This window comes from Anolis carolinensis, chromosome 3 (genome assembly GCF_035594765.1).
Source record: "Anolis carolinensis isolate JA03-04 chromosome 3, rAnoCar3.1.pri, whole genome shotgun sequence".
Lineage (NCBI taxonomy): Eukaryota > Metazoa > Chordata > Lepidosauria > Squamata > Dactyloidae > Anolis > Anolis carolinensis.
The window spans coordinates 24,810,540-24,824,586 of NC_085843.1; the positions used below are offsets into that span (position 1 = coordinate 24,810,540).

General features: G+C 38.6%; 1 protein-coding gene across 11 annotated transcripts in view; it reads left to right on the forward strand.

The window, feature by feature from the left end:
- The window catches only part of gria4 (glutamate ionotropic receptor AMPA type subunit 4), a 328,810-nt gene extending 315,970 nt beyond the window's left edge, over positions 1–12,840 (forward strand). For 2 of the 11 annotated variants that reach the window (XR_010004061.1, XM_062974581.1), the window contains exons 15-16: positions 5,071–5,340; positions 11,382–11,625. Coding sequence is in view for 7 of the 11 variants with exons in the window: in XM_062974581.1 (XP_062830651.1) it covers positions 5,071–5,316 (246 nt within the window). In the remaining 4 variants the exon portion in view is untranslated. Of the gene's footprint in view, positions 1–2,184; positions 2,300–5,070; positions 5,341–11,381 lie in introns of those variants that run through there. The other 9 variants (XR_010004060.1, XM_008108039.2, XM_008108038.2 and 6 more) reach the window with 8 other exon arrangements.
- The last annotated feature ends 1,207 nt before the right edge of the window (positions 12,841–14,047 follow it).

The following is a 14,047-nucleotide window of genomic DNA, read 5'->3' on the forward strand; positions in this document are numbered from 1 at the left end:
AAAGACCCCTATGTTCATATGTATGCAATTACTGTCGAAGCAAAAATATTTGCATCCTTCTGTGCAATATAGGAATCTAAGTTATAGCTTCTCTTGTCATACTTGCAGTCTCACAAATCTCTTTTAAAAGTTACTTTTTAAAATATCAAATGCATATATGGGTATACAAAGAGCAAACTCTAATGTTGAGGAACCTGCCAGATATACTTTCTTAACCAAAACTGTTGGGGAGTGTAGTAACAACTCTTAGTCTGTTTACACAATTCTTTTGAGAAGACAACTCGCAAAGACCACCTGATGATTATGAGAGGCCCTAGTTAAACCCTGTTTAGATGAATTCCCCTTAGAGGGAATTCTAACTGGTTTGAAAGCCAGTTTAGCATGATGGTTACTATAAAACAGGACATCTTACATTTTTTTCCACATGTGGCCCCTTTCTAACTGCCAATTTTATTCCTTTTCACCTAAAAAAACTTTTACGCAACCCTATACCTATAAAATAGGTATAAAAATTAAACATTTACTTATAATAAATCCGCATTTTTGAGATTTGCAGAACAGGCTGATTTTCTTTTTTATAAAGTACAGTAGAAGCATATCTATATACACTATAAACACTGCATGTTCTTGCAAACAGGTTCATGCAACAATCTAGGTGCCATTCAGAAGCTTTTTATTGTTGCTATTGTGTCTGTGACCCCAACATCAAGCAAGGGGGGCCCATTTGGGGTTGGGGCACACAGTTTAAGAATCAGTGCTCTAAAATAAATTTGGGGGTAGTTGTTTTCCAGGGATGACATCCCAGTTATGAACCACAGATTTCTCCCTAAAAACTACCTTTTTCATTTCATGATCCACAGGAACAAAATCTAAGGACCAAGTTTTTTGTTCCACATCTAAAAAAATCCACATGAGACAATTCCATTATAGATATTTTCTTTATATTGTCCATATTATATTTCTACTTGGTCCTTCCTTCAAACAACCAAGGGGCTTTTCCCCAGTTTTATCTTCTCAAAAACCCTGTGAAATATGTTCATCGGAGAGAGTGTGTCTGGCCCAGTGCCACTGAGCTTCATAGGTGAGTGGCAGTTTGATTAATACAATTGCAAGGCACTCATAGTGTTGCATCTAAACCAAAAGTTAATTTTTGCATCACTTTACAAATACCCTGATGATAGTGAAATGAGTGATAGGAATGCCCAACTTTATTCATATACACTGTGAACTTCAGAGGTAGACACTACTCAGCTCAGTGAAAATTATAGTAGGTCCTCCACATTCACTGCAGTTAGAGGCATAGGATCCCCATGAAAGTGAAAAGACCATTAATAAAAAAGCCTACTCATTTTTATTTAAGAGGACAGCTTTCTAGGAATATCCAGGTCCTCTGTTTATTTTTACATAAAATAACACCTTTCTAGGAATATTTAGGTCCTCTAGTATCACTCTATGGCCAACTTCCATTGAGTGTTGAGTCCTGCTGAAGGACCTAGAAATTCTTAAAGAAAACATATTAATTGACTCTACCAATAATCACTGCACTTAGCTACCTCACTTTCCCCCATCTGTCTTCCTTCTTCTTTTTAGTAGTCTTTTGGACTCACACAAATGGTTCTCAATGTAGAATCATTGCAATGTGGTCTTGGCAGGCTGGACACAAAACAGCAGTGAGCATTTTAAAAGTCCTTGTACATTTGTTTAAATCCACCCATTTTCTCAGAAAGGGAATGTATCCATGAAAAGGAGCTTGCCTGCTAACGGTATGATGGATGCATAGCTTCAACACCAGGGTAGGTAATTTTGTGGATGACTGATACATGGATTGCTGTCCCCCTGGTTCTACATAAAAACCAACAAAACGGCATGATTTTTCCCAAACAGGTAGACTTCTATTGGATCGTCAAATAACATTTGTCAGTTGACTATATAAGCCAATAGTTCTGGGTTGACAGTAATTGCACACGATTTGTTAAAAAATTTCCCCAGCAGTATGTGCCCGTTACCTGAAGCGATGGAGCAGGTCCCAGTTGTATGTCTGTCTCTAACCCTTGGCCTACCATACATGACATAACAGCCACTGTGGCCTTTGCTCCGTCACTTTGCAATGCGATTCTATGTAGTTTTACTTGAATAACATAAAATAACATATATAATGTTATTTATGTTATTTTCCACGTGAAGAACTCCTGTAAACCTTGCCGTTTTGAAACTCAGTGAGGCAGGCGTCTTAGACAAGCTGAAAAACAAATGGTGGTACGATAAAGGTGAATGTGGACCCAAGGACTCTGGAAGTAAGGTCAGTTGCTGCAGTTCGGGACCTACTATTGTGTTCACGAGGGAGAGTTAATGATCACTTAGGGATGGAAATAAGTCGGCTATTGAACGGTCATCGTATAGAAGATACTTATCCCTTTCCTCCTTACCCCAGTGGGATAAATACAAGTCTTGGCTTGGGTTTTTTAAAATCTGTAGGGGGGTGGAAAATGCAACAGAGTGAAATGATTCCCACTTATACTAAAGGCCTTCATCACCAGCTTCATCCAAGGCACAAACCCCAAAATAAAGTTCTTACATCCTTCAATATTCACAGCAGTAGAGGTGCCCCAATTGTGAAGCAGCCATTTACTTATGGGTTTTTTGGTTGTTCTCTTCTTGAAGACTTTCAGAATGTCCTTGCTGTTCAGTCATAAAAACTGCAGTGAGATCTTTAGTGGCCATTTATCACATTATACAGCCATGAGCCACGTACCTTTCCCTCGCCATTTAGTAGTGGTACACTATTCTCACACACCTTTTCAGTAAGAAGCTGGTTTTCATTCAAGGGTAGTTGGCAGTCCTGCCATAGGAGGCCGACGTTTAACATTCGTCCATTTAAAATATAGCCTTGCCTGCCCCTGTCATGACAATATTTAAAGGGAACGTAAAATCTATTGATTTATGTATTTATTTCCTTGCTCCCAATATGGAACCCTAGCAGTAAAATGTTATGCCTCCAAGATGAGGCCAGCTTTATAATCTTTTATTTACTGACATAGTTTTTGGAATGCACACATACACACACACACACACACACACACACACATATATATATCTTGCATTTAGTGGTCCTTGTGGTGGGTAAATGCCAGCCATCTTTGAGTTTTTAAAGCAGTATCCGTGCCCCTCACCCCATTTTAAAATAAGCTGATTGCTTAAGGTAAGATTTACTAAAAGACTTTATTAGCTATATAAATAGTGTGATAAAGAGTCAAATCCTGATAAAATGTCATTCTCCTCAAGAATTGTGTTACGTATTTTGCACACCTTTTTTAAAACCCTGAAAGGTCATGGGTGCAATTCTGATTCAAATTAATTTGCTAGTATCAGTTATAGACAACTCATTGAACCAATGAGATTTATAAAAGTGCTGACTTATCATTCAGCAGTTTATTTTCCCAGTAGGTCTGCATTAGTTCCTACTAGCAATCCAATTCAGACCAGTGTATCTAGGTAGGACATGCCAAAATAAACTATAAACTGACAATGTGAACTCGGAGTTTGAAGAATGTACTGAATTAAAACTTATTTTTAAACATGATGACAAACCATAACTCATATTTTCAAACATCAAACATACATCGAAAATGTTGCAACCATGATTGAACTCCTCACCCAACCCCCTGAAACCAACTTTAAAAGCCAGTCATTCAGAGTTATGAGGTCTATGCTGCAACAAAGACAGGTAATGCTGGATGATGTGACCCGCTGTTTCCTGCCATCAGGTGAGGTTGTGAGCAGCAGAAGGAACTGTCACAATCTTCATTGTAACCACGCTTGATGGCAAAAGGAAGCTTGTCACATCATCCTGTAGCATCCTGTTCACCTTCAGAAGAGAGATCCCCGTCACCCTAAGAGTTGATTGGCTTTTAAGCTGAACTTCAAGTCATTTGCAATTGTGGTGACAATGCCATGGACATAAATGGGGATATGAAGTAATTATGGTGTTCTGAGTCCATTTATAACATCAGAATTGACTACTGCTATGCCAGTTATACTCTCCAAACCAAGAGAAGTCCAGACATACACAAAATCTCAAGACTACCCAACTGATCCAATGAAGAGAATTCAGTTAATGGATAGGAATGGGCTTCTGCCTGTATAACAGAGCTCGTACTTTCCAAGTCCACTAGAGTCATTTCTTCTGATATGTTGCAATGATTTTCTTAAATTGGAGAACTTAAAAATCCTTTGACAGTGTGGTAGGAAGGGATGGAAGCTAGTGTCTTCCATGTCAATGGGATAATGAATCTGCTCTGGCTTTTAAAAAACTCTTCAATGCTACAGCTTATTTTCAAGATATACTCACCTCTTAAATAGCTCAGACTAAAACCTAGACAGATTCACCTCTGTAATGACATAAAAGCCACAAGCCACCACAAGCAGAAAGAAAAGAGATCAAGAAATAGACTTATTGTCCCCAGAGTTATCCCTGTCCCCACTGTAGATGTGGATTCCATGGCCGTAACAGGAACTGCATTTGTTTAAGTTGTAAAAAGTGATTTAAAAAGTGACATTAAATCCAGTTATTTAACTAATGGATAGAGAGCTAGTCAGGTGTTTTATTTTGCTTTTTGAATAAATACATGAGGGCACATTTAGCCTGAAAGGAATCACCACCATAGATCACTGAGTTCTTTTAATGATGCTCTAAAAGTCCCACGCTCAGGCCTCCATTAAATGTCAGCCAAGAGAATAGATATGCTTTATTGATGCCACAGTTAATTGTGCTAGACTATTTCACAGCCATTTGTAACCAAGGGACTAATTACATCCTAAAGTATTGGTTAAGCACATGTAATGTTTCTCAATGTCTTTTGTTAATTTGCTTTTCATTTATATGTGTGTTTGTTTTGCAAAGCAGGACAGACCAAGTCTCTTAATGGCATTTGTCAGTGGCTGTCTCCCCCGCCCCCTGTTTATACCCATGAAGTCACTACTTCTGTCTCTGTATATACTGCAGTGTAGTATTTGTTTGTTTCCCCAGCCTCTTGTTCCTTGGATTTAATATCAGCACTTCTGTTTCCGCAGGACAAGACCAGCGCCCTGAGTCTCAGCAACGTGGCCGGTGTCTTCTACATTCTGGTTGGCGGCCTGGGCTTGGCTATGCTGGTGGCTTTGATAGAATTCTGTTACAAATCCAGGGCAGAGGCGAAGAGAATGAAGGTGGCAAAGAGTGCACAGACTTTTAATCCAACTTCCTCGCAGAATACCCAGAATTTAGCAACTTATAGAGAAGGTTACAACGTATATGGAACCGAGAGTGTTAAAATTTAGGGGTAGGACTTAGGGCCTACTACAGTGAGTGGGTGATGCATCATCTTGTCCTGCAGTGTTGTGACCTGTCTGTCCAGTGGTGGTCCCTTGCTTGCTTCTCAAAGAGAGCTTCCTCTTTTTGGAAAACCGGTTCAATTAATTTTGGCTGCAGATGTTTAGTATATTTCCTTATATGTGGCTAATAGACATCTGCATTTGCTTTTCTTTTAATAAATGCATTGGTATATATGTATACATGTATATATTTGATACAATTATATATGTACATATATGTGTGCTATATATAATAGTATCAAATATATACATGTATACTGGTACATATCCATCAGAGGGGAATATTTATCACTAGATGAAATTTTAGAGTTTGCGGTGAAATTTTAGGGTTGTTGATAAGAATCAGGCCAAGTAAGCTTTTTCAGTTTGTTTGCTTGTGTAGGAAGGGCTGGATATGCAAAACCTAGTATAGTCACTTTTATACATGAAGATGGTCTGAGACTTAGAATGTGTGTGCCTGACTTGGACATAATTTCCACAGGAACAAGTCTACAAGCAGGCTGTAGTGTTTTGAGTATTGGACTAGGGTGCTGGGTGCACAGGACCCCCATGTTTTTTCAGCCACAGAAATCCACAAGGGGACCTTGGGCAAGGCACCCATCTCAGTGTAAGAGAAAGGCAATGGCAAACTACCTCCAAGTAAATCTTGCCAAGACAATGCTAGTATAGGGTTGCCAGAGTCGACTTGGGGGCACATAGCAACACGAATCTCTAATTAATTGGTCCTATTTGCTGTCTCAGGATATTGCAATGGCCTCTACCATAGATGATCTTGCAAATGATTAATAATAACAATAACAACAATAACAACAACAACAACAACAACAATTTCTTACCCGCCTCTCCTCGTGGTTTGAAGCAGATTACAACAGAGCTAAAAATGCTAATCATCATAAAAATCATATAAAAACACATATTGAAATGTATTTTGACAAAATACATATATACACAACACAAAGATTAAAGGAAATACAAGATGCAAGTTTAAAATGTATGATTAAAACTGACTGGGTAGGCCTACCAAAAGAGATAGGTCTTCAGATGTGTTTTAAATTCTGACAGCTCATTTATCCATCGGATCTCTTCCAACAGGCCATTCCACAGTTGTGGGCCAGCCAATGGGGTGGCCAATGAAAAGGTCCTCTGAGTGATGGTCACCTGTTGGATCTGGCCGGGAACCTAAGTGTTCAGGATAGATTGTACAGGAAAAGGCAATCCTGTAGGTAACCGGAGTCCAAATCATATAGGGCTTTTAGGTTTAAAACCAACATCTTTTACTTTGCCTGGAAACTATTGTATATACTCGAGTATAAGCCTAGTTTTTCAGCCCTTTTGTTAGGGCTGAAAAAGCTCCCCTCGGCTTATACTCGAATGAGGGTCCTGGCCGGCTTCTATTCAGGTCAGCTTATACTTGAGTATAGGTATTCAGAGTTGGACAGTCTTATCTTATTAAAGTCTTATTATCTTAAATTACAATTTTATATAAATATTCAAAAACATTTAACCTACTGATGCCTCAAATAATGCAATTTTATTAATATCTATTTTATTTTTCAAATTGACCCGTAGCTGCTGCATTTCCCACCCTCGTCTTATACTCGAGTCAATAACTTTTCCCAGTTTTTGTGGTAAAATTAGGTGCCTCAGCATATATTTGGGTCAGCTTATACTCGAGTATATACGGTAATTGGCAGGCAGTGAACTGACTTTAGGACAAGTGTAATATGCTCTCTTCTGGATGTTCCTGTGACCAATATGGCTGCCATATTTTGAACCAAGTGGAGTTTCCAAACTTGGTACAAAAGCAGCCCAATTTAAAGTGAATTACAAAAGTCCAACCTTGAGATTACCAATGTATGTACTACATTCTTTATGTCCTCCAAATCTAAGAAGGGGTTCAGCTGGCATATCAGCTGAAGCTGATAGTAAATACTCTTGACCATCACATTTACTTGGGATGACATTTGGAGAGACTTTTGGATTAGGTCAACTAATCAATGTATTTAGCCTCCAGGTTCGAAGTAGTGGCTTACCACTGAATGCTGTAATAAGATTTTTTCAAAACAAGCTTAATAAGAACAAAGGCCTGTTTAGCCCAACTATTTGTTCCCATAGTAGCCAACAAGGTGAGCTCATCAGCAGGACAAGAAGTCCCCCTCTACCCACAAAGTCATTCTGCCTTTGATATGTTCATTTCTCAACAGTATTCTGGTTAGCCATTTAGTGAAATGGATGGACCATTGTTCTTGTCCAATAGAGATGTTCATTTGTTTGTTACATTATTGACAAATATGGCTTGCTTCTGAGTAAGCTTGAAAAGGAGTAGCATCTGCAAAAATGTAGACATTGTCCTTGAAACCTTAGTGATAAGCATGCTTGGAAAAGCTTTACACTCCGCCATTTGAAACAGGATATTGGTCCAGGATTACAGTTTGTGAACTTAGTAAATATACTGTAAACATTTGAGTTAAAACAGATTTATTTCTTATCCCTAGCTGTTGGTTAATTTTCCTGCATTTTTATAGCCAGACTTTCCTTCTGTGAGCTCAGGTTAGTTTTGCTTCATTGACCAAGAACACAGCTTGACAGTTTGGAATGCTACTGCAAATCTCAGTAGACATTTAGCGGACTAGTTTGCACAATGTATATGGTAGCAAAACTGTTTATAGACTGGTTTTGGACAGTTCAGAGAGCAGGGAAAAAATGTTGCAAAAAGAAAATTGCAGGTCAAAAGGGAATCTAGGCTTTGACAAGCTAGTTATGTTTGCGCAGATAGCATGAGTTGTTTGTTTCCCCATATTAAACTATAGCATTCAATTTGATTTGTGATGTTTCACTTGCAGCCAGAAATAGTGCTAACCAGGACAGACTTTGGAAAGTTTCTTTTTCCCCAAGCAACATGTTCCTATTATGGATTAGACTCTTCTTTTTTTTTTTGCGATAATGCATTATCATTCCAATGTTTTAAAAAGTAATTTGGTTGTTACTTGTTCCATTACATGTTGCTTTTTGTTGCTTCTTACATTAAAAAACACAGAATTAATAAGAAAATATCATAAGACACCTTTTAGTCACTGCACCCACAAATTTTGCCATTTCCACTCATTAAAATTATTTTGAAATGTGACTTTCTTATGCCCATATGGCATCTTGAAAAAAATAACTATTTAAGGGCAATGACGTTAGTTCTAACTTCATTGACGATATTCTGTAGGCGGCTTCAAACTAACAAGATCGCTAACAAGATAATAGGACAGGAGTAGGAGAAGAGTGGCCCATGGACTATTTTTGTGGCTCTACAGGGCCTCCTTGAGGTAAACAAAATTATAATCCCATTAAAAAAACCTCCTTTTTGTCTCTAAATGTCTTCAATGCCCTGGAGGGAACGCAGGGAATAATGTTGCCCCGTTTTGGTCCCCACACTCCGCTGGCCAATTTAGGTTCAAGACAGGCCTTTTCTGAAAAACAACATGAACCAGAATTGGTCTCTACTCAATTTCTGCTGTTAGAAATAGTCTCTGCCATCTAAAATACTCCAAGAGAACCTAAAACATGGCAGAAGTTGCAATGTTTGGGGAATTTGAGGGCATCTTTTAATTTCTTGTGGGAGTGTGGTGAATGTGTAACCTTCCAAGTTCTTGAGTCTTCACACTTGCCCACTCCTGCAGTAGGAGCTCTGCAGTGTATAGACAACCCTTCCTCTGGCCAGTAGCATTGTCCAATGTGGTGTCTTATGCTATGAGTGAAGCTACATAGTACCATCAATTAAGTCTTTGTAGGAAAACCGTAATAGTAGGATATTTGAGCCTACATCTTATTGTTAGTCTCAACTGGTGGGGACTTACAGAATAAACTGAAGTGTTGATTGGTTTAGTAGGTTTTTTCTAGGTGAAACTAGCCTGTACAGTACAAAGCATAAACATTATTGTAGCATAAGGTCCCAACCATGTATCCTTTGACAATTCCAAAATGTTCTAATTGGGCAAACAAGACTTGCCCAAGTTAATAGTAATTTCTTTCTCCTAGAAGCCATAGACCACAAGCAGGGGAATTGTGCCTCAAAGGCAGAATGTTTCCAGAACACCACTTTTTCAGGTCTGCAAGCCCCCATGCCCAAAGTCCCCTCAGCTATTGGCCACTAAAATGTACCTCTCACTGGCCACAATAGGGTGGCAATTTCACTATGGTTCTCCATCAGACACGAGAGAAACCTTTATCTCTCAAAAAAAAGTACAGTAAGACCCATAAGTACAGTAAGAAACATAACCACTGACCCTATATGTGTGGTTTTACTTACTCAGGTGGGAAATTGTCTCTCTAGCAATTTGCTAGGTCCTTCAGGCAATTCTATGGAAGTTACCATGGAATTGTGTTGGAGGATCTAACAATTTGCTAGAAAGGGTACCTTAGTAGAAATCTCTAGATTCCCCCAATGCAACTCTATGGTATACTTGGATTAAAAAATCAGCTAATTTAATTGTGTTTGGACACATCCATATTTTCAGATACCCATGGTCTCATTGGGAAAGTATCCCCCACAGATCTTTCTGTATTCTGCTTTTATTCCTGGTTGAAAGCCTGGTACAAGACAGGAATAAAGTTGTCCGGCATAATGCCTACAGAAAATATGTTTAATTAAAATATTTTTGGAAGGAAGTGGGCAACCCTCCAAGGGATCCCTGGCTACCTAGCCAAAGGAGTTGCCCATCCCTGTCCTATAACGTAGAAAACCGTTTACTATTTGAATCATTCATAATTTGGCTGTCTTATCACTAGGCAGTGCTTCATACACAACTTAAAAAAGAAGTGATGCTAAGTGTAGAAGTTTCACTACACAGAAAAACAAAGAATTGAGCACATTCATTTTGTCCTGCTTTTTCATCTTTTTTTCTTTTCTTTTTAATACTTTTAATTGTTCAGATAAGCAACCAGTGCAGAAATGGCTCTCAGGGAATATTCCACAGTCTGGAAAACGTGTTGTCCAAATGCACCATAAAAGTTTTTCTTTTGGCCTTTGTGTACACATATATTTTTCTGCTATGTGTCTCGCTCTTGTGCCCTGCATGTGGCTGACATTTTAGCAAGGAAATTTGTTTTATTAAGATGTCCTGTTGAAATCAGCACATCCTGTCTACTTCAGTGGGAGTTATGGGCCCTTAAATTTAACTTCTTAAAATTATTTATAGTGGTTTGGATTCAGACTTAGTCATGCTTAGCGTAGACATAATGTGTTACTATCCTCCTCCTTCTCTTCCTCCTCCTCCTTCCTTTTTAACTCCAGTAGATTATTCATAAGCACAACTAAGTCTGACTCTAACTCAGTATAATTAATCAAAATTTTAAAGGTGGTAATTAGTATTGATATTCTAGGTTTTATGTATCTGAAAACGAGTGTAACCTTCTTAAACTGAGTTGAAAGAAAAGTGGAATTGAAGTGTTTAAGGAAGAAGGAAGGAGAAAGAAAGGCACCCAAGGTTGTGCCATTGCGATGGGTAGAAGAAATTGGCATGTGTTTAAATTTTTTCTTCTAGGGCTTTAAAGGCTAGTTTACTAAAATATCCAGAAAATTGGTATCTTAAAAATGATTATTATAGATACTATGAATCTGATCTTGCCTCTATGTTTGCAAGCTAATTTGTGAGCAAATTCCAAACCTGTGGTCTAACTGTACATATACATGAAAATCGACAGAAAATAAAACCGAAACAAGGCATGAGGAGGGAGGCTTAATTCCTAAGAAAACTGGGAACGGTGTGAGATTTTATTTCCCTGTTGAGATTGGCTTTTACTAAATTTTGACATAACTAGAGCCTCCAGTTTGATCTTTCTGGTTTTAAAAAGTAGAACATGCACGTATACTATATGAATAGTTAACATGATAATGCAGATGTCTACATATAGATATTTTTGGTGTTTGCTGTGCACTATTTTTGGGGAACTGGGAATATTGTAACACTTCATTTTTATTTCCTCCCCTCCCTCTTTTTTCTGCCTTTTTTCCTGCCACCTAGCTGACCTTTTCAGAAGCCATACGAAACAAAGCCAGATTATCCATCACAGGGAGCGTGGGGGAGAACGGCCGCGTCCTCACTCCCGACTGCCCAAAGGCTGTACACTCCGGAACGGCAATTAGACAAAGTTCAGGATTGGCGGTAATTGCATCAGACCTACCATAAAAACCAAAAAAATAATCGAGTGCCTTAATTAAACTGTGTCAGTGACTGATGGGAATACAGCACGGACTGTAACACGACACAGGAAATGTCATTGATGAACTTAGAAAACGGGCTGAGTATGGGAAGGGCATCCAAACATGCCAGACATCATCAGCAACAAATGCGTGCATGGTTTCAGCTCAGAAAACCCAAACTCAGATTTTATATCAGGAAAAATATTCATAATTTAGTTTTCTTGGGGGGTAGGAGGGGGTTGGGAAAGAAATATTAACAGCAACAAATTTCACTTGAGTGGACTTTAAAAAAAACTAATAAGACTTGCCAATTTAGAGCATTAAAACTGTGAAGAACACACTTGAGAAAAGACTACATTGTGGTCTTTGTCTTGGCAAAGTGGGGAACCAATTGCTATAGAAATCAATGAACATGCTAACCTGTGTCTCCAGATGATCAACATTATACAATGGGAAGATTATCCAGCTGTGGAAACCAGTCACTAAACTGTGATAAGGAAATAAATATGTAAATCCTGTGAAAAAATAAATTACTTTTTTCTTTGGGAAAAAAAGAGGAATATTGAAACATGCTTGCTTTTTAACGGATGTAAATTCAGTAGAGGACAACACGATTCTTTTTTCTAACCATCTTAGGGAACAATTCATTGCAATAATTGATATAAAATGCCATCACTGTAATAAAATTCAAAGACTTTTTTTTTATAAACATTGTTGGTCATCCTCTCATTTGCTGTTACCGTCATTCTGTTCCATCATTCAGTGTTCCACGGATTTGCATCTGTCTAACTACAAGAAACCAACAAATACGTTTAGAGAACACCATCAGTCTGCAGTGTAGAATCAAAGAGACTACGGGTCACTCATGTTACCGATATTATTTATAATCTTGTTCTGTGTAAGAAACTGTGGTTTTTTGTACCCACCAAAAAAGAATAAAACAACAAGCGTTTCTTTTAATACCTACTGACCTGGAGTGGTTTCCTGACCATCGGAAATGCTGTTCAGAACAGGTCAACAGAGTAAGGGAGAATTGTATTGCAGTGAATTTGACCTCTGATGACATGACGTGTGACCAGACATGATTTTTTTGACTCTGGACAGAGAAACAGCAGACTCTTCTTGGCTTTGACACCAATTCGCTCCAGTGTGGTCGCATATGCAGCAGACAGGGTGGCATATGTTCTGTTGAAAAACAACTTTGTTCCAAGGGAATTTCCAACCCTGCTATAAGAAATGTGCATATATTATGCAAATTAAACGACTGTGTTTGAATTCTCCCCATTGCATTTTTTTCTCACTGTTTTGCATCATCTAGCTACTGAAGCCACACTTCAAGCATGTTTATTCATTCCTCAGGCTTCTGGGATTTCACCATGCACAGTTCACACCTAAACTCCTTCTTAGATTCTTTTGCTGCGGAATTTCATTGTATGCACATCTAGGGCGACTATGAAATTGGGCTTTATGATTTATGTAAGACATCCATGACCTTTTGGTATCTTCTTGCTAAGTCTCTGGGAAGACTCTGTACATCACAATCTGGACATCTTTTAGATCCACAACTGTTCAGTATTAAGTATCACTATATAGTTACAACTGTGGTGCTTTTGCTATGCCCACAAATATCCCACATTCCTCCTTAAGAGCCAGTAGCCTCGTCAAGCAAAGGAGGTAAGTTGGATGTAGTGAACAAGGCTTCAACAACAAGCAGGAGACACCATGGCAAATCCTCCTCACAGCCTTACTCCCTGGTGATAGAGAGATGGAAACATTATCCTCCAGCAACCTGATGCAGCTGCTGGCTGTCAAGGTGGGCTTGGTAGGTTGAGACGGGGAGGTTTGTAATTACCGCATATATTCACATATATGTCAACCTCATGAATAAGTTGAGGGTTATTCTGCAGAGACGGGATAGCACCAATACCTCAGGGGAGTCAGCCACCTCTGACCCCTGTCACCATTTCCCCATCCAGGCATTAAAAAAACCCAGAAATAGCACTACGGTGGAGAGAGAAAAGGAGGTTGGTGTTTCTTTTAGGTTCTCCCAGGATGGATTAAGTTTTTGTCCTGGTTCTCCACTTAGAGAAGAGAATGTCTCCTTTGTTAAAATAAGAGTTAAGGTACACTACTCACATATATGTTGCCCCGGGATTTTAGGGCTGTTTGTTTTCTACAAATTTACTCATGTATGATATCATCAAATTCCTATCTTTCTGGCCATGTTGACACTACACAATAAGATAGTGGTACATGTTATACATTTATTCACACCTCACACTTTAGATGGGATGATAATAAACTTTCTCTGGATTGTTTGTTTTTAACCCTCGTTTCTTAACCTCCGGAGACATACAACCCACTTGACACAAATAGTGACCAGTCAATGAACTGCTGATTTGTAGTATTGTGCCTTGACCTCTCCCCATGCTTGGAGGCTGTCCATCTTAAACAAACTAAAACATTCAACAGCACACAAGGTATTTA